We start from the raw sequence: 22682 nt of genomic DNA, 5'->3' as shown, positions 1-22682 counted from the left end.
TATACGATCAAAACATATACAAATATTATTACTTAAAACTAATATAAATATCTGTAATACTTTTAAAAATACAGTCATTTGGCACGTAATAAAAATAATACTCCATGGTATCTAGTCTTTCTCATTTGATAAAGTAGAATTTTTTGTTTCATTGGTGACATAACTCCTGGAATATCTCAAATGAGTTCGTCTATAAATTTTACCTAGTGTAAAAATATTATATTTGCAATTAGTAAATTTGTAAATATTCTTTCTTTTATTATATATTATTATTTACCTGCATTAGTAATCTTAGCAAAAAGAAATTGCTTATCTCGTGCATGTAACATAAGCATATCTTGTAAAATTACCAACATTTCCTTATTTGCTTGTGCTTTAGCTCTAAGCCAGTAGACTCCAACACTGTAATATAAAAGAAATCATTTAAGAAATAATTTACAAAAGTAAATTTATAAATAAAATAATTATACCTCATTGCAATTAATATTGCTGCTCCAATTGAGGGTCTTGAAAGTTCACTTATCAGTATCCAAAAACCACTATCCCTTTTTAGCTCAAGAACACCATCAACTACATACTCCCAAGTATAATTGTGTCCTCTAAAAGGCCCACATTCATCACTTCGTACATTTGTGATAATATATCCTATCATAATTAATATACTAATTATACCAATGAATGAAAGTGCTAAAAAGAGAGTCTGGGTTTGTGCTGCTCTCCAAGGTCTTGAAGGTGGTTCACAATAATTTAATAAGCTATGCTTTTTTGCATAGAATGTTAATATCATTTTTATAATGATTATCAAAGACAACAATGGGCTAAAATAGCAACCTAGCCAAAAAAGCATTTGATTATAAATAAGATTTAATGTACTATGGGCAATATCAAATTTTGTTCTTCCAATTCCTTTCCAAACTGTTACATATATAACAGAGCGCACTGTTTCAATCATATATAAAATAAAAATTGAGATAATAAAATCTATAAATATAAGTCGATATATTTCTTTTCCCAATTCTGTTTGCCAACATCCATCTGTGCTATGTATTAGCCAAAAAGCAAGAAGAGTGCTGATTATCACTGCAGCTAATGCATGAATTCTAATCACAGTTACATACACTTCAATGCGTTTACTGCTATGTCTTTCCACTTTTGCCTGGAATAAAAAACAATATTATTTAACTTTCTCTACTTATAATTAATTTTTTTATATTATTAAATTTATATTGATATAAAAGTATAATTATATACTCACTAAGAAAGAGATAATTATTGAGAATATATTCATAATAATTGTAATAACCACAGGTACAATCATTACTGATGCATTTGATTTATCCATTTCATGTTTAGTTAATAATACCCATAGTACTGCACTAGTTCCACATATCATACAAAGAGTTATTATAGAAATAATTATACGTACAAATATAATATACAATTTCATAAAACGATTTTCTTGTGAATGCTTTTTTGTTTCAGCTAAAAGTTCTTTTAACTCTCTACAAATAGATGTAGATTGTAAATTTGCTGCTTTTGTAGAGGATATAGCAAAATCCCATCCACAAAATACTTTGTTACAATATAAATACTGTACTTTCTCACGAATTTCAATATAGCGTTTCCTATAAGATAATACTACCCTGTAACAAATAATGTAATTATATAAAAAAATAAATTAAATAGACAAAATATTTTATGTATGTATAAAAAGTGATATTCAGTCGCCATAAGAAATAATACTTACTTAACAGAAAGTATAATAAACGTACATATATAAGCACAAAGTAATGTAATAAAATAAGCAGAAGGAATACTGTATGTACTGCTAAACATTTTTTCTACTGTATAATTACTATAAAATCCATAGTACATAATTGTATTTTCGAAAAATCCCTGTAATATATGCAAATAATATTTTGATTATTAATAATGAGAAACTAATTTTTTTTTATTAGTTAATAATAGATCAATAATCTTACACTGCCTGTTACAAAATCCAAAGCGTTAAAAGATGAAGGTAAATATACTTGATCCAAGGATTGTGGAAGAACAATAAACATAATGCTACAAATATAAGAAACTTATATAAAATTTAAAAAAAAATATAACTATTAAATGAACAAAATATAAATATATATGAAAAATACCTCATGAGGGCAAACATAATATTTAAAAGAATTAGCCATCTTAAAAACTTGAAATAAACAGCTACTCCGCTTCCAAACTGACCTTCTATTGATTTTATTGTATGGTACCAAAGTTCCATAGTCTGTCCAATATCTTGAATTATCATATGCACCTATATATATACAAAAAATTTGTTTTACAATTAAGAAATAAATTTCTCAACGCATGCCTAAATAATTATTATATAATAATGTGAAACCTTTCGAAAAGCAAAACTGATTTTATATTTGAGCCTTTTGCAGTAACCAATAGATATCTTTTTTGATCTCTGTTGCACCGTTGTGTGTAATTTAGACTTTACTAATCTTCTTATAGTTAAACACTGCGGCATAGATTTTAAAATATCCATTCTAAGTTGTTCGGCAGTCAAATCATTTTGCATGAGTCGATTGCTGCTTTGCAAACGAGTTGCAATAGTTTCCGCATGGTCCTGAAATGATATTTGTGTGTTTCTTCTTATATGACAAGTTGCATATGGAATTACAGAATCCAAATCCGTCAGAATGTCATTTTCATTAGGAAGTGCTATAATCATATAATTATATTAATTAGAATGATACAGTTTTCTCTCGTGCAGTTTGTTCTAGTTTATTGTTATTATGCATATATATATTTCTTTACATGACAATCCTGATGATCTTTGTTGTACACTATCCTGTTCATCATTATCTTGTTCATCTAAACAGGCGTCTAATTCCATAATATCCATCATTAGAATATCATCATTATTTACACTTGAATTTATATTGCTTAATTCATGTGCTAAAACAATTAGGTATATTTTTTAATTAAATAAAGTTATTGATAATTTTCAGGAAATGTATTATTTATATATATTTGTGAAAACTTACATTCTGCCATTTTAATAATAAATTTGTCTAACAAGTCTTCTTTAAAAACATTGATATTGGTTATGGTTATAAGATAAGTGTCAGATAAGAGCTTTATCCATTGTGGTACATACGCGGAATGAATCATTTCAGGGACGAATAATGATATTTTATACGCAATCAAAGTTTAATCTTTAGTAATATTTTTAGTTTTCATGTTATATCTATATATTATACATTTTTTAATTATAGACCTCTCATATGTTAATTTTATTTTATACTTATTAGGGTTATTTTTATATTTTTACCTATTTATTGTCCAAAAATAAGTTTTTTTTTAAATATGGATTTTCGAAAATAATACATTTTTTTATTAACAAACATTTCATATCTTTATGTTTAATTATTAATTTCTAACGTCAAAATTATTTTATTTTATATGTAACTATCAAATTAAATTTCGATAACTCGTTTGATACATTATTATTGATTAAATTTTTGCGTATTATGCATAACAATATAATAAATACTATTATAATGTTCATTTTTTGTTTTCACAAAATACAACTTTTGTCTACATAAAAATATTATTTTTTTCCAAATATAACTATTACATATTTTCTTGATAAAATTAATGAGTTAACTTTTTTTAATATGTCAGAAATACTATTTTGAGATTAATTCATCTAAATTTTTGGTATCAAACGCACTTTCAGAAATGGATTGATTAGAACATGTAGAAATGAAAAATGATATTTAATTAATTACATTTTTACTTCGGCAAATGTTATTTTTATAGGATATCAGAAAAAATAACAACAAATAATAAACTTTAATTTTATTATTATTATTATAATAATTATGAAGAACTTATTCTTATATTAAATAAAAAATAACTTTTATATATATTTTTATATATATATACTTCATATATCTTTGCATTGTTACATTTGTTGATAATTCTATCAATAAAAAGATATATGATTCTTATGATAATTTATAATTTGATCATCAAGCAGTATTATACCAACATGTTCTCTAATATTAGTGCATTAATATCATACTAGTTGATGAAAGATCAGTATCAACTATGTTGTAATAAAATCGATTTTTGTATGTTATGTAAATAGTGTACAATAAGTTTATATTGATTTAGTATTAACACATAGCTGTCAGTCAGGATGCTGTTTGCTTTTTCTTTCTTTCTTTTTCTCAATGATTTTATAGAAAACCTATAAATTTATATAAATCATAGAATAATAAACAGATATATTAATAAAATTAATTGTTAATATATTTACCTTGTTTTGTAAGTACAATAAAGTGTCACTTCACCACATATTATAGTCTACATCATCTTGTTCGAAAGTTACAAAAAATCCAACTAAAGTCAAGTAAACAATAACATTTCCAGCTAAAGTTAAATAGCAAGCACCCGGTTGTATCTGCAAGAATAAATTTCAAAATATGAAACTGGTAAAAATGAAACAATGGAAGAAAAACAATCATAAAAACTTACAACTGGATTTCCATCAGGTGCTCGTGCCAATACAATAGGAAGAGCAAAGGATGATACAACAAATCCTATTGTAATAAATATAGCCAACTCTAAACACGGATTACTACTACTTGGTGAATCTTCTGAATAACGGCGTGCAATTATTGTTGGAATTGGTGCTAGTACATAGAATAAGACCACAAAAAATGGCCACCATACTCTGAAATGAAAAAAAGACATGTTTATAATAAATATTATTGCATGTATAAAAAATATAGTATTAAAAATGATATAAAAAACATACTCATATTGTGGTAATGCACAACCAAGGATAACTAATGTCATTCCAATAGAGCCCGAGAATGCAAGAAGAACCAATCTGTAATGTATTTTATTTCAAGTAATCAATAACAAAAAGAAAGTATTTTCATGTTCATAGAAAAAGGCACTTACGCTGTTGAATGGTAATTGGGGGCAACAGATTACATAACATGAAACAGAAAATAATACAATTTTATATAAATGTTAATCTGATATGTCTATATATATATGTTTGAATATATACTTTCTATATTAAAATATGACTATACTTTTGTCTCGATATATGATTATACTATTGTCTCGTTTTATATATATATACATTTGTATAGATAAGGGAATAGTATTATTCTGCTAATAAGCTAATTAGCTTGTAAATAGCTAGAATGATATAAAATGTATATTCATTATTTCTGACTTTAAATCAAAACAAAGTTATGAGTTACAGAAATGTCGAGACAAAGCTTTCTCTCCTCACTTTTTAATATCATGTTGAAAACGACGAAGTTGACTACAATAATGACGAATTAAATAGCATAAATCTGATACACTTTCGATTTACATTGAAATAACAGATCAATAGATAAATAATGAAGTTTAAAGCTAAAGCTCTTAAGTGTGTATATACAAATATTTGACAGTAACAATTAAAGTAAGAAGGTTATGTTTCGATATTTCATTTTGTGTTTCACAGTTTTTAAAGAAACTTCGTCCCGTTGATGCCATTTCTTCGAAATTTCACTAAGTGAAAAATCGCATATCAGACGATCAAGAACATGCCGAATAACCTTTTATTCCGGCCATTGCAGATCAATTTGATAAGTGTGTATATTTATCGAACTCTCACTTCATACATGTATACATATAACTATATGACGTAATTTATTTAAAGTCTAACACACTGGGTTGATAGCAAATTTCAAATTTAATGTAAATGAATTTGGCTTAAGTTCGAATATATCTTTTCATTGGTCGAATAGAAAATGATGATAAAGATATTATTTCGCGAAAATAATTTGCAAAAAATTATGCAAGTATATTTTTATATAATGATGACACGCAATATTCTAAGTTTCCATAAGTCGATAGATATATGTTTGCCTAAAGATTTCTATTCAACGAATCAAATACAAATATTTAACATTTCGTAATTATGAAAAGTCATATAATATAATCGATCATTTATCTTAATCATATATTTCAAAATGATCTGATTCGTGTAACAATAAATTATTGAAATAAATCAACATTTCATTCGCGCGTAGTAGATTTAAATAGAAATTTATGACGAAATGCATCCAATGATTTTTTTGTTCTTAGTTAAATAAAGATTTTCAATTAGAGATAGTAGAAATAATACTTGTAAATAATTAATTGGAGGATTAAGTAAGCGCGAATAGTATTAACCAATCATCAATATTGAACAACAAATAAGACAATCTATCTATGCGCACGCGCCTTAATTCGCGAATTTGATATTAGACCGCTCAAGCAAGCCATGACAGTTTCGAATGTGGGGTGATCATTGGACTGGGTGATACTGTTGCCGAGTAGCAATTTCTAAAGATCGAATTGTGACCGTTGAGTATACATTTTTCTTTCGTTAAATCAAACGTACAATGGGTGATACAAAAGGGTAAGTTAAATTATAATTATATATAGGATCTGTTTCATTACCTAGGATTATTTTCGTCATTTTTATCGGTGTTTTCTTCGTTTAAGTATAAGACACGTAGGTGATTGTGCGTCTGTCGGTCTCAATTTTACGTTGTCATCATGTCGTCGTAAGGCTATATTTTCCGATATACAGATATTTTCTTTTTTCATGACTGCTAGATTCCACCTGAACAAAAATCGATCTTTTTTTTTTTAATCCATTTCATGTCAGTATTATTATTCTATATGATGCAAATGCTTCTTATCATTGGAGCAATCATGGCAGAATGATGGCAGCTAAACATGACAAAGGGTTTTTTTTTCTTTTTATAAAAGTCAATCGAATCTAAAAATTATTTGATGTATACAATTTAATATTTCATTTAAATTGCGTTTTTATATAAGAACGAAATAAATTATTTTCATGAAAAAATAGGATGTTTGACCTCTTTTTTTTTTTTTAATAATAATGCGATCTATATAGATTATACTAATGAATGTATATTTTAATCATATATATCAAATATTGTTACGTTGTATATTAAATTAATTAATGTTGAGTAATAAAACAAAATAATTTATAATTTATGATTTATACAGTGTACATATATTTCATTATTTATCATTAAGTACCATTGTTATGACTCACTCCTTTTTATTCAAATCATACAACTTCAAATTTTAAATTAATCGTGAAATGTTAGCTCATCAAATAATAATAATAATAATAACAATAATAATAATAATATATCTTATTATTTTTACAGAGAAGACTTGGCGACAGCAATCCTTCGTAAGAAGGATAAGCCTAACAGATTAATTGTAGACGAAGCAACTGCAGATGATAATTCTGTAGTTGCCCTTTCCCAAGCAAAAATGGATGAATTACTATTGTTCCGTGGGGATACTGTATTGTTAAGAGGAAAAAGACGCAAAGAAACAGTTTGCATTGTTCTTTCAGATGATACTTGCCCAGATGAAAAGATTCGTATGAATCGTGTGGTCAGAAATAATTTACGAGTTCGTTTATGTGACGTTGTATCTGTTCATGCTTGTCCTGAAGTAAAATATGGTAAACGAATTCATATATTACCAATGGATGATACTGTAGATGGACTTGCAGGGTAAATTAGTTTATATAAATTATATATAATTTGATGAAGCGCGCGCGCGCTATTAAAAATTATTAATACTTACTATTTTATTCAATAATAATCATTGTTTTTAGAAACTTATTTGAAGTTTATTTGAAACCATACTTTTTGGAAGCATATCGTCCACTTCATAAGGATGATAATTTTATTGTTCGTGGTGGTATGCGAGCAGTCGAATTTAAAGTAGTTGAAACTGATCCAGGTCCATTCTGTATAGTTGCACCAGATACTGTAATTCACTGTGAAGGTGATCCTATAAAAAGAGAGGTTAATATCAGATTAATAATTGTTAATATCAATTATTAAACGAATATATTACATTTATATATAATTGTTTTTATAGGAGGAAGAAGAAGCGATTAATGCAGTAGGTTACGATGATATAGGTGGTGTGCGTAAGCAATTGGCGCAAATCAAAGAAATGGTAGAATTACCGTTACGACATCCATCTCTGTTTAAAGCTATTGGAGTAAAGCCTCCTCGTGGAATTTTGCTTTATGGTCCACCTGGTACTGGTAAAACACTTATTGCACGTGCAGTTGCAAATGAAACTGGAGCTTTCTTCTTCCTTATAAATGGTATGTGTATTTCAAAGAAAAAAGTTTGTAAATATTTTGATTTAAAATTTAATCAAAATATTAAAAACATCAAAGGAATATTAATATTTTATATTATTAGGTCCTGAGATTATGAGTAAACTTGCTGGTGAATCGGAAAGTAACTTGAGAAAGGCATTTGAAGAAGCAGAGAAAAATTCTCCAGCGATTATCTTTATTGATGAGCTAGATGCAATAGCTCCTAAAAGAGAGAAGGTCTTTATATTAATTGATTAGTATTTTTATTTTATTAGTATAATACGTAATACAACATCTTCTGTATATTTTATGTAGACTCATGGTGAGGTCGAGAGACGTATAGTCTCACAGCTATTAACTTTGATGGATGGTATGAAGCAAAGCTCACACGTCATTGTAATGGCAGCTACTAATAGACCAAACAGTATTGACGGAGCTCTTCGCCGATTTGGGCGTTTTGATAGAGAAATCGATATTGGTATACCAGACGCAACAGGACGTTTGGAAATTCTAAGAATTCATACAAAAAATATGAAACTCGCAGATGATGTAGACTTGGAAGAGGTAAATATAGAATCATCATCGAGTATGATGTAAAAAGAATATAGAGAGATACATTGGTTTCAATTAAATGTATATTTAAAAAAAAAAATAATAATTTCTTACAATATTTTAGATCGCTGCAGAATCTCATGGACATGTTGGTGCTGATTTAGCTTCATTATGTTCTGAAGCTGCTTTACAACAAATTCGTGAAAAAATGGATCTCATTGACTTAGAAGATGACCATATTGACGCAGAAGTATTATCATCTCTTGCCGTTACTATGGAAAACTTTAAGGTAATAAATCTAACTTTCCCTTAATATAAATATCGTTTATTTGTTTTAATTTTATTATTAATTTTTCATTTTAGTATGCAATGAGTAAAAGCAGTCCCAGTGCATTACGTGAAACAATTGTCGAAGTACCAACTGTTACATGGGATGACATTGGAGGTTTACAAAACGTTAAAATGGAATTGCAAGAATTGGTACAGGTAAGATAATAACAATACATTTTTGATAATGAAGTATGGTATATATATATAAACGAATATAAAATAATTTTTATTAATATTACATTTTGTGATTCATAGTACCCAGTTGAGCATCCTGATAAGTTTTTGAAATTCGGTATGCAACCTTCAAGGGGAGTATTATTCTATGGACCTCCAGGTTGTGGTAAAACTTTGTTAGCCAAAGCAATTGCCAATGAATGTCAGGCAAATTTCATTTCAGTCAAAGGTCCAGAATTATTAACTATGTGGTTTGGTGAATCGGAAGCTAATGTTAGAGATGTTTTTGATAAAGTAAGTTCAACTTAATTAATACATACATATAAAGAGAATATAATGCACAAATAATCATTGATTTATTATTTAAAGGCAAGATCAGCTGCACCTTGTGTATTATTCTTCGATGAACTTGATTCTATTGCAAAATCTCGCGGAGGTACAGTTGGTGACGCCGGTGGAGCAGCTGATCGTGTGATAAACCAAATTTTAACTGAAATGGATGGAATGGGAGCAAAGAAAAATGTTTTCATTATTGGAGCAACTAATCGTCCTGATATTATTGATCCAGCTATTCTACGACCTGGTAGATTAGATCAACTCATTTATATACCATTACCAGATGAGAAGTCTCGTGAAGCAATATTCAGGGCCAATTTACGAAAATCACCTGTTGCTAAAGTAAGTATCGATAATTTATATAATATAATCATAATTTGTATATTTTGTTGTATTAGATTAATAGAAATAAAAATATTCTAGGACGTAGAATTGAGTTATATAGCCAAAGTAACTCATGGATTTTCCGGAGCAGATTTAACAGAAATTTGTCAACGTGCGTGTAAACTTGCCATTAGACAATGTATTGAAACTGAAATTAGTCGAGAGAAAGATCGCGCGAATAATCCATCTGCATCAATGGATGTAAGTTTTATATTTAACTAGTATATATATATATTGTTTTTTTTTTTAAATATTGATTATAAATTCTTACTCGTTTATACTATTCATAGATGGAGGAAGATGATCCTGTGCCAGAAATTACTAGAGCACATTTTGAAGAAGCGATGAGGTTTGCAAGACGTTCTGTTTCTGATAACGACATTCGAAAATATGAAATGTTTGCACAAACCCTTCAACAATCTCGAGGATTTGGAACGAATTTCAGGTATGTTTTTATAATAATAAATAATATTTGAAAAAGTCTTGTGCATATAATAGTTTCAAAATTGTATAAATGTAGATATATATTGAATAATATCTATTATGTGTACACGTACTCTTAAAATATTTCTAAGTTTTGTACTTTTACGTATCATATTCAGATACATCAATTTATGCTAATATATTGCAGCAATTGTTTTTCGTATTATATATTGGCTAAAAATATTAATTATAAATTGATATTTTTTATTTTTTAACTAAATTATATAAAGAAACATATATATATATTATTAGTTATCTAAATATACAGACAGTATAAGAAATATTGCAAGCAGAAAAAAATCTAAACTGTAATATATATACGTAGTTTATATGTCTTTATGAATATTGAATGAATAATACTTAATTTATGTTTATAGATTTCCACAAAATGCCGCTGGTGGTAGTCAAGATACAGCACAAGGTGATCAAACCTTCCAGGATGATGGAGATGATGATCTTTATAGCTAAGTCTTCATTTCTTTCCATCTCAGTGCAGTGAGCATACGACAAAAGGGCCTGTCTGTTGCTATACATTTTGCACAGAAGTGATTCAATGAAATTTAAATAACTCAAAACTAAATAAAATAATTGAATGACTGACATTTTTTATGCAAAGTGTACGATTATATGTGTGTAGACAGGGTCTGTACCTTGATTTATATAAAATAAGAATTACTTTAATGTCGTATCTTAATTTTCAATTATTTACCAATATATAATTAAAATGTTTAGATATGATTTAGTCATATGGTATACAATTCTATAATATTATATTTCATGAATAAACTTCGAATAAAGAACAATAATAAAAGAAACTCTTAATTAATATACAAGTGTCACATTCAAGTAACATGGTATTCAAATTGCACAATCAGAGCATGTGATTACCGTTAATATTTTTAAATCATGTATGGCGAATGCACGGACTACACAAACTGCCCTTATAAATATTTCATCCATTTTGCGTAATAAATGTACGCATACAAATTTCGCATGGTTTATAACTTTCTATATAATTATATAAGTGATGATCTATGTTCATGGAAAGAGTATACAGTAGAATTGATTATATTTAACTATTCAAAGATAGACCCTTTTGCTGCATAATCACTGTATCCTCCAAATACGTTTTGTTATACTCGCTCGAAGGATATAGTATCATAAAAGTTTATGCTATGTCAATGAAATTGTTGTATAACTGGTGATTATATTAATGAATTTACGAATGTTTTTCAGTAGTAAATTTATCTATAAATTTCAAAAGAATTTTTTTTATCCTTTTTATAGTAAAATGGATGGTTTTTATTATCTTTATTTTGTTATAATAAATATCTTTAAATTATATTAAGTGATATTAATAATTTGCATCAATATAACAGAGTGGACCACGAAAATGTATCCAGAGTCTGCAGTATACTTAGTATAAATACAGAAACCAAATGCGTACTTGCTTGCGTTTGTCTTCTTTTATGTGCACGTTATTCCGCAAAGAAAAGAATATCTCAATTACACATGCAAACGGAGGCGGATTATTTTTTCATGGCCTACTCTGTATAATCACGTATATACTTTACAATCTGAGGTCCACAATAAACCGATACACTCTTTTGTTCTAATATATTAAAAGTATAATATATGTATAAAAATATTTATTTAGATACGTTTTTTTTGGGAACTTTCTTATTATAAAAATACTGATATATAAAAAATTGTTAAAATTAAAACACAGATATTTTTTATCATAAAAGTTATGATTTTCCCATTATTAAATATCACTGGTATTAATTTTTGCATATGTTTCTAGCAAAGAACATAAAAAGTATTTTCAAACAGTTAACGATAACTTTTTATCTTTAATTGAAAAACATCAAGCCTCAGTATAATTGGTACTTAAGAGTAAAAATATATTTTGATTATTTCTATGCGATGAAATCAATTGTATGTGTGTGTGTGTGTAGAGATGGCATTTTAAATATATTATTTAAGAACATTTTCTTTCATTAGACAAACTTTTACTAATTAATTTTTTAGTATTTTTTTCAGCTTAAGTATAGAATTAATGTTTATCTATAACTCTGGATCAGTGGTTTCGAAAGTACACCCACGATATAAAATTATCCGCGATTTTGAATTCATATAGAGATAATTTACATTTTTACGAACAAAATAAATAACATTTATCATATTATAATCAAAAATTGTTTAGTTAAAAAAATATTAAATTTTATATGTAATATACATATGTAGAATGAAAGATGTAGTGTGTAGTAAAAATTAACTATTGTCATAAATAAAGAACGATTATGTTATAAAATTAGTATAAATTTTTTCCTTGTGTCTAATTATTTTTTTTATTTCTTTGTTATAAATATTTTCAAAATATAAAAATGAAATATTTTGCTAACAGGTATTAAGAGATAAATAAATTTCATAAAAATAACATATAATCTGTTATCAATTTATATTAAATTGAATAAAAAATATTAATCGGCATGATAATAAAAGAAAATTTGAACAAGGAAAGGTAAAGATTTGTCCACATTATCAATTAAAATCACATATATTAATAAGAAATATTAAAGGTAATATCCTGAACGCTTAAGCTTTAACATGAATATATGTACATCAGATATTAATATGCTAATATATATATATATTTATATATATATTTTTTATTTATTTTTATAAAAGTATAACTATTCTCTAAACAAGAGTCGTTAGTATAAAATAGCGAAAGTCACGTCATTGAAATACAATTTAATGGATAATTGTACCAAATGTTTTTCATTATAAAAGAAAGCTTATTACTGATATAATTTGGAAGTTACATAGTTCTCAAAATCATCATACGCAAAAAATTATTATGAAAAAATACATACAAAGGTGCTTTCTTCTAATATTATACAAACAGACAATTTATATTTACCAATATAAGTATTAATTTAAATGAAATTATAAGTTGGCACCAATTATGAGTAGTAAAGTTATTTATAATATAAAAGTAGAGTTCTCATAAGAATAAATTCAAAATCTAAAGATCATCTACACAATCCCTACATAATTATACATAAATAAATCATAAACTTATTTTATAGCAACCATATTGCATTGCCCAAAGCAATGGGCAGATATTTAAACAAAAATAAAATATGAAAGAACTTAAATGAGTTAATGGTTACATAAATAAAACTTACAATATAATGTACATCTTTGTTCCATATTAAGGGATAAACGATATTACATCAGAAAATGGTAAAAACAAGATATAAGATTATTTTATAAACAAATGTATTTCTGTTTTTCAAAAAATCTAATTATCACATACATCCTGTCTCCGAATTTGTCTTCAAAAGACAAATTAATATGGATACAGATTAATGTTTCTTACACATAAGCTGTATAACTCTATGTTTCAATTTTTTTTAACACGGAGAGAACTCCATCTTGTACATAGAAATATAAATTTCTCTGGAATTCTAAAAAAATGCTATGGAAAGTCTAAAATTTTTATCAAACATTTATAAAGTGGATCATTCCTACATTATTTCACATGTTCATTGAAAGTGTTATGATTTTTCTTTAAAAATTCGAAATTATCTAAAAATTTATTTAAGATAAGTCATATTTATAAAATTTTGCAAGTATAATTTTGTTGATGCTTCTATTAAAAAACAAAAGCTTCAATCGTTGATCATAAGACACGAATAATAATATTAAAACTAAAAATGCAGCAATCCAAGAAAATACATGAGTAATGTTTACTTATAAACACAGCAGAATATTACATAGACAATGAATGACTAAGGACCAATAGAATCGATTTTTGGTAAAATATAATAGCATTCCCATAACTTTATTACTGATTCCCAAGAGAGCTATGTAAAAAAGATAAATTTTATTTTCAAAATAGATCAACTTAATAAATTGTAAATATATTCTTATTAATTAATTATATTAATAATAATATAATTTTTATTTTATATTTATTATATATATATATTTTAATTTCGGATTGATATTTGCAAATAAATTGCACTTATTCTTATACCTTATTTTAACACGAACGTTTATATTTGGTAAAAATAGTTTATCATCTAAATATTATTTCATGTAAATTTACGAAAACATTCTTACCAAATACTGATGATAGTACTTACATATATTTTTTTCAAAATTTTATAATTAACAAACTCAATTGGGATATCTATATTTTCTATATAACTACTTACATGCTTTCTAATAATAAATTGTAAAAAGATATCGCGTAAATTTTTAGTTTGGTGATGCGGTAATATTACCGAGAGAGTTACGTTGGTATGCATTATTAAGAACAAATAGTTGATCATGTGAAAAGATTTATACTTCTGTCAATTCCCTTACGTATTAAACGTGCAACATTCTTGGTAATGTCATCTAATTCTTGATCTTATTGAAACTGAAGTGTGAAACATGCCCTTCAATTCTGAACAATTGGCATACCAATATGCTCTCCACGTTTTACAATCACCATTATATATCCTAAATCTTGACATAACTTCCATGATATGCCTTAATTATTTTCTTCAAACAGGAGGAAATTCTGTGTCATCATCCAATCTGAATGGTCCTCTACTTTTGGGTGGACTTTCGGCTGCTGCTATCATCTCATAATATTTCTCTGATTCTACAAACCGACGTATATATAAATTATAGTTCTTTATTAATTTGTATCAAGCGGATGTAACGATAAAGATGTGTATTTTGAACAATTAGAATTCAATGGTACGTGATATATTAATGCATATAGACATTTTTTAAGGTGATTTCACTTTGACATCATACAATAAACCCATTTGCTTGCTACTAGTGTTTTAACAGTCATAATCATAATATATTTATATACAACACAACAATTGATCATTATTTTCATATTTATATAAATATGTATGCATATATATATACACATATACTGGGTATTCAAAATAAAGGGTTACGAGTTTTTATCTCAAAAAGACGGTATTTTTGAGAAAAATTGTTCAGATTACAATTACCTGTTTTCAAAGGGGGAATCTTACGTTATTTATTTTTTTCTACTTTCTTAAAGATTTCAAGATTGTTTTAAAGTAAACTTTGTTTTTTTAAAAATAAGAACCCAATAGCTCTTCACACAAGCAGAGTATAAAAAATAAAAAATGTTTATTTTTAGCGAATATATTAACTTTTTAGCATTTTCTGTGTACTACTGTGTACAAAACATAAAGTTTGTAATTAGTGTTTTTATTATTTTCTACTTCTTCTCATGCGAATGTGTGGTGCATGCATGTGTATGTGTATATTAGTGTGAGCATAAACATTAGAGTAAGTAAATAAATAATTCTAAAAAATTTAACGATTACAGTCGCTTGAAAAATTTAAACATTTATTATCTCTTCTACTTTGCAAGATATTTTGTTAAATATCTCAGAAAATGAAGGAGAATAAAAAGATATTTCAAATAAACATTACTTCTTTTTTTAATATAGTATATTATCATTATAACGAATATCTTGAAATCTTTCATTAAATAAGAAACAATAAAAAAAAAAAAAAAAAAAAAAATGCCATAATATTTTTACATTGAAATCAGATAATTCTTTTATGAATAATTTTTCTCAACAACACTGTTTCCCAGATAAAACTTTAATGAACACCAAGTACATATTGTATATAAATGCAATTAAATAATCTCAATGACCACTGTAGATATCATATTATTGGTAAAACAGTAATTAGTAGTGATTTTAAAAATATACACTCTAAAAATCTATAATTTTGAGAACTCATGATAATTAATAAAAGTTGACAGAAAAATAAATGTTTTGCTACAAGAACTCCTATAAATATCGAAAATGAAAATTATTCAAATTTATTTAGATACGTTTTGAATTTTGCAATGAATTTATAAAATAATATGGAGAAATATATAGAATTATAAAGAATTATATAGAATTGTAACTTAAAATTATATATATTTTCTTCTAAAATTATTATTTTATATGCAAAATTATTCATAAATCATTAAATGTGCTATTAAACTCAGCTAAAATATAAAAAAATTGTTTGAAAAATTAGGATATAAATTTAGATTTTTATTGATTTTGAAAAAAAGATACACAATACTAACTTTAATGTAGTAAATATTTCATACAAAAATTCCTGATATTCATCTTCAATTATGCATGCATTAATTTTGCATTAAATTAAATATCAACTCTTTCCTATCGAAGTTAAAGATAATTCCGGCAAAACCATGTACAGTTAAGGTCGTATGTTGGAATAATCCCAGTAACAATATTACTATCATAATTATGTGTCAGGATAATACTGACAAGGCCCTTTTCCGTTACAGTCTTATACCAGGAGAATTCCAACAAGACCCATTTCTATTAAGGACGTGACAGTATAATCCAGATAAGGCACTAAGCCTAAGGCAAAGTATTAACAATAAAGTTCAGACTTTCAATCTGTAGGATTAAGATTTTCAGACAATAACTAATGGACCATACGTCATCTGTATTTCTGTTTAACGGAATACCTATGTCTATAACTATCAAGGCAGGAAAGAGTTAATACACCATTACGAATATAATATATAATAAGTCATAAAACATATATTATAAATTATAAAAAGTAATCTAATTTCCACACTTTTTGACATAACTGCAGAAGTCACCATTTTCATTTATATTCTATGTAATATTCAGCAAGATTAAAATAGATCAAATTTAGCTTTCGTTCAAAAATTTGCAGTTATATTATTATTATTTATACCTGATAATATTCCCTGCGTTACAAACATGTATGTTTACACAATCAATTTACATCTTTTTGTTAATACTAGCAATATATTATTCAAACAATTAATATTTAAATTATTTGTAATATCATTACATTAAAATCTGGCAAGAAGTACCTTGTTTTTCCGCAGATGTAAATTATAGTGTTCATATGCATATTCATAAAATAGAAAGCTTTCTATAAGGAACTATTTTTTGTTTAATACAATTCTGGCGTTGATATGTACAATATTAGAAACCTAATACCCAACTAATATATGAGCACTATTGTTATTTTGCATTGCTTTTTTTCTTTCACTGCATGTGTAAATGCAGATGTTTACAGTGAGGCAATGGAACAAAGAGTGAAGGCGAATGATTGGTGCGTATAGAGCAAATATGAGCAAAAAAAATAAATAAAAACAATGGGCAGTATAGAGGACATACCAGTTACCTGACATGGAGTCTGGCGAACGACCACGTAACGCACCCGCGTAGCTATTTATGCAGGCTTCAGTGGATAATAAAAAGAAAAAAATTGCGTCAAGTAAGGTCAACTGTCGGGGCTCCCCTTTAGCCCCTGAAGAAATTGCCTGGTAATTTAATTCTGAGGGGCTAGAAGCGAGAAAAAGGAAATAAAAAGCAAATAAAGGCATTCTCTATGCGCACACACGCATGATCTGTTCTTTCAATTCAAGTTACCTTCAAAATAAATTCATTAAATTATATGCTTTCCGCATAAAACTGTTCCTACCTATATACAAACATATATCTGTATACTTATTATTATTTAGGTAAAGATCAAAGATCTAATGTAAGTATATACTTGGACAAATATAAAACTAAATACTTAAATTTTTGTTGAATTCATTATATGAATTAAAATATATATATGTTACCGTTATTTTGTAAAATCTGTTAATTCATGAAATAAATATACCGATCAAGTAAAGTATGAAATAAAGTAGAACTACATACTTCAACTAGATAATATATGAATTCGCAAGAGACAAATACGTAAAGTATGAAATTGAGATTAGATTTGTCTTTCAGTTTGTATTCATACAATCTTTATAATTATCTATTTTTATCTCTTCTTGTATTTTGCAAAAAATGTTCTGTTAGTCGCGCTGTTCTATTAACTTTGAATATACCATGTTCAAACATATCAAGGAGTTGTAGTTCATAAAAATTGAAAGCTTTACCAGTCAGTGCTATTAGTGCGCGTATATCAGTGAAATACAAGAAGCTTCGACACATAATGGAATCATGACATAATAACTAAACACCTATCATTATTTCATATAATATCTAGTTATTTCAAAAAACAATTAATTAAAATGTATAATGAAATTCTTTTTTACTCTCCCTCAAAAATCGACTTATTTCATAAATGAACTGAATTAGATACTTTAATAGTAACATATATATATATATATTATATAATTATATATATATATTATAATTTATATAATATTATATATAAATTATATAGACAAAAAATCAGATAATATAGTTGGATGATAAAGCCCTATTTTTCAGTCTTATAAAAATATAAATTATACAAAATAATTGTTTATCACAAAAAAAGATGTATATATTCATTAATCCTTTTCAGACAGTTTTAATAAACTGTTATTTCATAAAACGCTTAACTGAAATTACTTCGTTAAAGGGTAAAATAGGGTTTTATAATCTTTCAATTTAATAAAAGCTTATATATGTAATACTCAACTTAAAAAAAATAATGCTTCACTATAAAGTTTTACTCTCTACATTTACCAATTTCGTGATATTTATAGTAATATAAATGACTTATTGAACCAAAAAACCTTTGATGTTACCAAAAAAAAACTGTCAAAAGATTTCAGATGTGTCTCTGACTGTGATTATGAGTCCATGAGCGCATACGTATTTAATATACATTTAGAGTATCAATAATTGGATTTGTTAGTATACTAATAAATGCAAAACTTTTTACTTCAGTTTATCATCAAGCTTTAAAAGATATTCTTAAAATCATATATGTAGAAATATTGATATATGATTGTCATGTTAGTTTTGTACTTATTATGAGTAAAATGTTTTGCTATAAAATAAAAGTTTTGATCTATTTAATTTCATTTCATTTGATTATTAATCTTATTATAATTAATATATCTTTATCGTCAACTCGCTCCCACTAATTTGAAGAAAATAAGTAATACAAATATCGAATAGGTGTAAACATCATACCTGAATTTTGTACTGTTTGTACAGATGCTGTAGCTGTTGCTTGTGCTTCTCCAGAGGCAGAACCAGTTGAAGAAACAGCGGCAGAATCTACTTCATCTTGCCTACCATCTAATCTACAATATTGAAATATTATGTTATAAACATATTTTATCTTAAAATTTAGCCGCCTATTCTATTATTACAAACCTATGTTGTTTTAAAAGCATACAATTTCCTCCCTCTGTTACATTGAAATTGTATACATACAAATAACCATCGGCACTAGCCACTAGTAGCTTTGGTACCTTCTGTGTCCTAAAAGAAAAAAAAATGTACGTAAAAAAGAAAAATGCAGGAGTACAATTTATATTCAAACTTACACAGTAATGGCACAAATATTTTTTAAACCCTGAAATGGTAAATGAACGCTTGCAAATGCACGTCCTTGATTAAAGACATCTGTTACTTGAGAAGGTAAATAGTTAGCTGATGCGGATACTGCTTTTGTCAAATAACCCATCCAGCTTTGTGATTCTTCAGCTTGAGCTTGTCGCGGTCTACACAAAATCATTATGCATAAATGCATATTGATATTTACATAGAAAATATTTCATATTACAATAAAAAATGTAATGAAACATTATTATAAATGATATACATACACTTCCTTTGGTTCTTCTAATTTAAAAATGTGTACAGTTTCCGTATTGCTAGAGCAACAAAGAAACATAGAATCCGAACTAAAGGCCAGACTGCTAATAGATACACATCTTTTAACTCCTCGACGAAATTCAAATAATTTGGTTCCATCATTTACCTATCAAAACCATAACCGTTTCTTTATAAATTAATTTTATATATTTAATAAAAAACATGCATATATATTTATCAAAATCACAACTAAACATACATGAAAGACTCTAATTACAGTCCCTTTCTCAGAGGCGGTAGCAACTTTAGTGCCATTGGGACTGAATGCAAGAGCTGCGAGGGGACTATCATGTGCAGGTATCATTGTTTTAGCTTGCTGTAAATAAAAATATTAAATTTATAGATTTTCTACAATACATCTTTAAAAGAAATTTGAAATATATATGTAAAAATATTTACAAGATTAATAGCATCAAATATCTGAACTTCTCCAATTGTATTTGAACCTGGATAGGCTAAATAACAATTGTCACTGCTTATTGAGAGCGTACAAAGTCCTGCAAGATTTGGTGGTGTATCACGTATCGTATGTAATACTTTCATGTCTCTTATATTATGAATGTACAACGATTCTTCTAAACATACTACCAATCTCTGTAAAAAGTAATAATAATAATTTTACTAAATATAATAATTAAAAAACAAATTCTAGAAGAAATGATAATCCTTAAGCTTTACGTTACATGTATACTTTTGAACAAGCAAGTTTGATGCTAATTTATTCTTTTATATATATGTATAAATAAATACAAATCTTTGTTACTGAAACTTTGTAACATACCGCTCTATTAAGCTTCACAGCTAAGATGGTATTTGAATAACTGTAGTTACAAATTTCTGTTCCTTTCCTGAAGTGACATACTTTAAGTTTACGGGGGGATGATAAACTAACAACTGCAACAAGACTGCTGCTGAATAATCTTTCAACAATGCAAATGTCCTCTGTATCTGAAATAAACATATGTTACAAAATAAAAACATTAGAGTTAGTATAAAATATATTTAATATTTTTAACTAAATATCAAAAATATGTATATACATATTTAATGACCAAATAAAGATTTATATAACAATAAGAAAATTATTTAATAATAAACTATTACCATTTTCATATATTTTCTCAAGATGATCGAAAGAACTGAGAGAAAAAAGTTTGTAACCTGTCTTCGATCCCACTGCTAATGATCTGTAAATAAATTAAGATAATATGTAGAGATAGATAAATAAATATTCCTATTACGAATCTACAAAAATAAATTACTCATTACGATAATTAATTACGATAAAAAACTATATAAACATGAAAATAAATAAACATTAGACTCTTCTTTGTGATGACAGATCGAAGAGGAAGAAGTATTCAAAAACAAAATGAAGTACTCACATAAAGATTTGATTGCTTTTTTAGTAGCGCATAATACGCAATAAAATAAGAGCACAAAGATAACTGGTTAAAACGCAGGAATCAGCGAAAGGAAGAATGGAGTGATGCAATTAATGAAAACAACGCGAATAACGACGAAGCATAGAAAAAGCACGAACGAAAAACCTCGATTGTCATGAACGATGACGCCATGCGCGCGACGGAGGGAAAAACCATATCACACGTTTTATACGTGTAAGAAACTTAGATATTCTCCCCGCCTATATCCCACATGAATATTCTCCCACCCTTATAGAAAGGAGAACAAGGTTAGGAAACAAAGAATGGATATCGTAGTTTTCATCGAACTCGTTCGATCCTCTAAAAAGCGTAATAACACTTACGTGCAGTCTTGATTAAAATTAACAAAAAATACACCACTCGGAGGATCGGCAGTCTGATTTGTGAGGTTCATTAGTCCAGTTATCCCGTATTTAAATCCTTGCGTTAATACATCCACGTTACGCGCGAGATTTTGCATAAATCGCACGTATGATGCTCGTACGAATGTTCCTCTCCGTCTGCTTACTATCCTTGATTCGTTTTTCTGCCTCCCTCACGTTTTCGCTCTCTCTCTTCTCGCTTTCTCTCCTTCCCACTCCTCTCCTCTTCCTCCCCTTTCACTCTCACTCTCAACTCACTGCTTCTTTCTCTTCTACAAACACACACGCACGCGCGCGTTTATGTTATGGGGACCAACGACCAACTAGTTCGACTTCGAATGATTCCTACAAGTGACTGTACCTGCTATTCCATATTGAACAGCTGACGCTTACAGCTGAATTTGTGAAATGAAGGAACATATGAATCGCTGTTCCACGTTCCGTATATTCCGCGTTACCATAGCAATAGATACGCGCGACTCATCATCAGCTGTCAATAGCCTGCCTAGCTATGAAATACTATTACGTTTTTTTAACTGCTATTGTTATGTTTATTATTTACTATCAATTTTCATTCAGCAAACAATATTTTATTTTTGTATTATAATCATAATATTTATTTTTAGCAAAATAAGTTTTTATAAATAATAATAATATTTCAAATACAGTTGAATTC

The 22682-nt window shown here is 27.1% G+C and overlaps 4 protein-coding genes across 9 annotated transcripts; 1 reads left to right on the top strand and 3 right to left on the bottom strand.

The window, feature by feature from the left end:
- Window positions 1-50: 50 nt before the first annotated feature.
- On the bottom strand, window positions 51-3248 carry LOC122513538 (transmembrane channel-like protein 1). The gene is made up of 10 exons (XM_043629947.1): window positions 3042-3248; window positions 2812-2952; window positions 2390-2715; window positions 2151-2302; window positions 1983-2067; window positions 1748-1896; window positions 1256-1643; window positions 471-1156; window positions 278-402; window positions 51-203 (listed from the first exon to the last, which is right to left on the bottom strand). Exons 1-10 carry the CDS (start codon window positions 3166-3168, stop codon window positions 112-114), a joined length of 2271 nt encoding a protein of 756 aa, XP_043485882.1. The 5' UTR covers window positions 3169-3248; the 3' UTR covers window positions 51-111.
- A 978-nt stretch (window positions 3249-4226) lies between these two features.
- LOC122514242 (leptin receptor gene-related protein) lies at window positions 4227-5727 on the bottom strand. 3 transcript variants are annotated; one of them, XM_043630953.1, is made up of 5 exons: window positions 5625-5727; window positions 4823-4897; window positions 4540-4738; window positions 4322-4465; window positions 4227-4252 (listed from the first exon to the last, which is right to left on the bottom strand). In XM_043630953.1, the coding sequence occupies exons 2-4, from the start codon at window positions 4861-4863 to the stop codon at window positions 4352-4354; spliced, it is 354 nt and encodes a 117-aa protein (XP_043486888.1). In that variant the 5' UTR covers window positions 4864-4897; window positions 5625-5727; the 3' UTR covers window positions 4227-4252; window positions 4322-4351. The 3 variants fall into 3 exon arrangements, with proteins under 3 accessions (XP_043486888.1, XP_043486878.1, XP_043486897.1); XM_043630943.1 differs by having other exon boundaries at window positions 5315-5703; XM_043630962.1 differs by lacking the exon at window positions 5625-5727 and adding an exon at window positions 4972-5071.
- Window positions 5728-6322: 595 nt separating this feature from the next.
- LOC122514234 (transitional endoplasmic reticulum ATPase TER94) lies at window positions 6323-11291 on the top strand. Its single transcript, XM_043630929.1, has 13 exons — window positions 6323-6472; window positions 7260-7616; window positions 7721-7913; window positions 7990-8224; window positions 8325-8458; window positions 8537-8785; window positions 8898-9062; window positions 9137-9259; window positions 9359-9571; window positions 9647-9955; window positions 10037-10198; window positions 10288-10442; window positions 10858-11291. Exons 1-13 carry the CDS (start codon window positions 6456-6458, stop codon window positions 10946-10948), a joined length of 2403 nt encoding a protein of 800 aa, XP_043486864.1. The 5' UTR covers window positions 6323-6455; the 3' UTR covers window positions 10949-11291.
- A 1730-nt stretch (window positions 11292-13021) lies between these two features.
- LOC122514214 (WD repeat domain phosphoinositide-interacting protein 2) lies at window positions 13022-22423 on the bottom strand. Of its 4 annotated transcripts, none has more exons than XM_043630898.1 (11): window positions 21968-22422; window positions 21304-21386; window positions 20981-21147; window positions 20599-20793; window positions 20399-20515; window positions 20151-20305; window positions 19869-20045; window positions 19696-19803; window positions 19510-19622; window positions 17729-17785; window positions 13022-15143 (listed from the first exon to the last, which is right to left on the bottom strand). In XM_043630898.1, exons 1-11 carry the CDS (start codon window positions 22102-22104, stop codon window positions 15043-15045), a joined length of 1410 nt encoding a protein of 469 aa, XP_043486833.1. In that variant the 5' UTR covers window positions 22105-22422; the 3' UTR covers window positions 13022-15042. The 4 variants fall into 4 exon arrangements, with proteins under 4 accessions (XP_043486833.1, XP_043486839.1, XP_043486848.1 ...); XM_043630913.1 differs by having other exon boundaries at window positions 14976-15143; window positions 17722-17785; window positions 21968-22423; XM_043630904.1 differs by lacking the exon at window positions 17729-17785 and having other exon boundaries at window positions 21968-22418.
- Window positions 22424-22682: the final 259 nt, after the last annotated feature.

Source organism: Polistes fuscatus, unplaced genomic scaffold (assembly GCF_010416935.1).
Source record: "Polistes fuscatus isolate 324 unplaced genomic scaffold, CU_Pfus_HIC Scaffold1, whole genome shotgun sequence".
Lineage (NCBI taxonomy): Eukaryota > Metazoa > Arthropoda > Insecta > Hymenoptera > Vespidae > Polistes > Polistes fuscatus.
The sequence above is the reverse complement of the archived record's forward strand: the minus strand, read 5'-3'. Positions and strand labels throughout refer to the sequence as shown.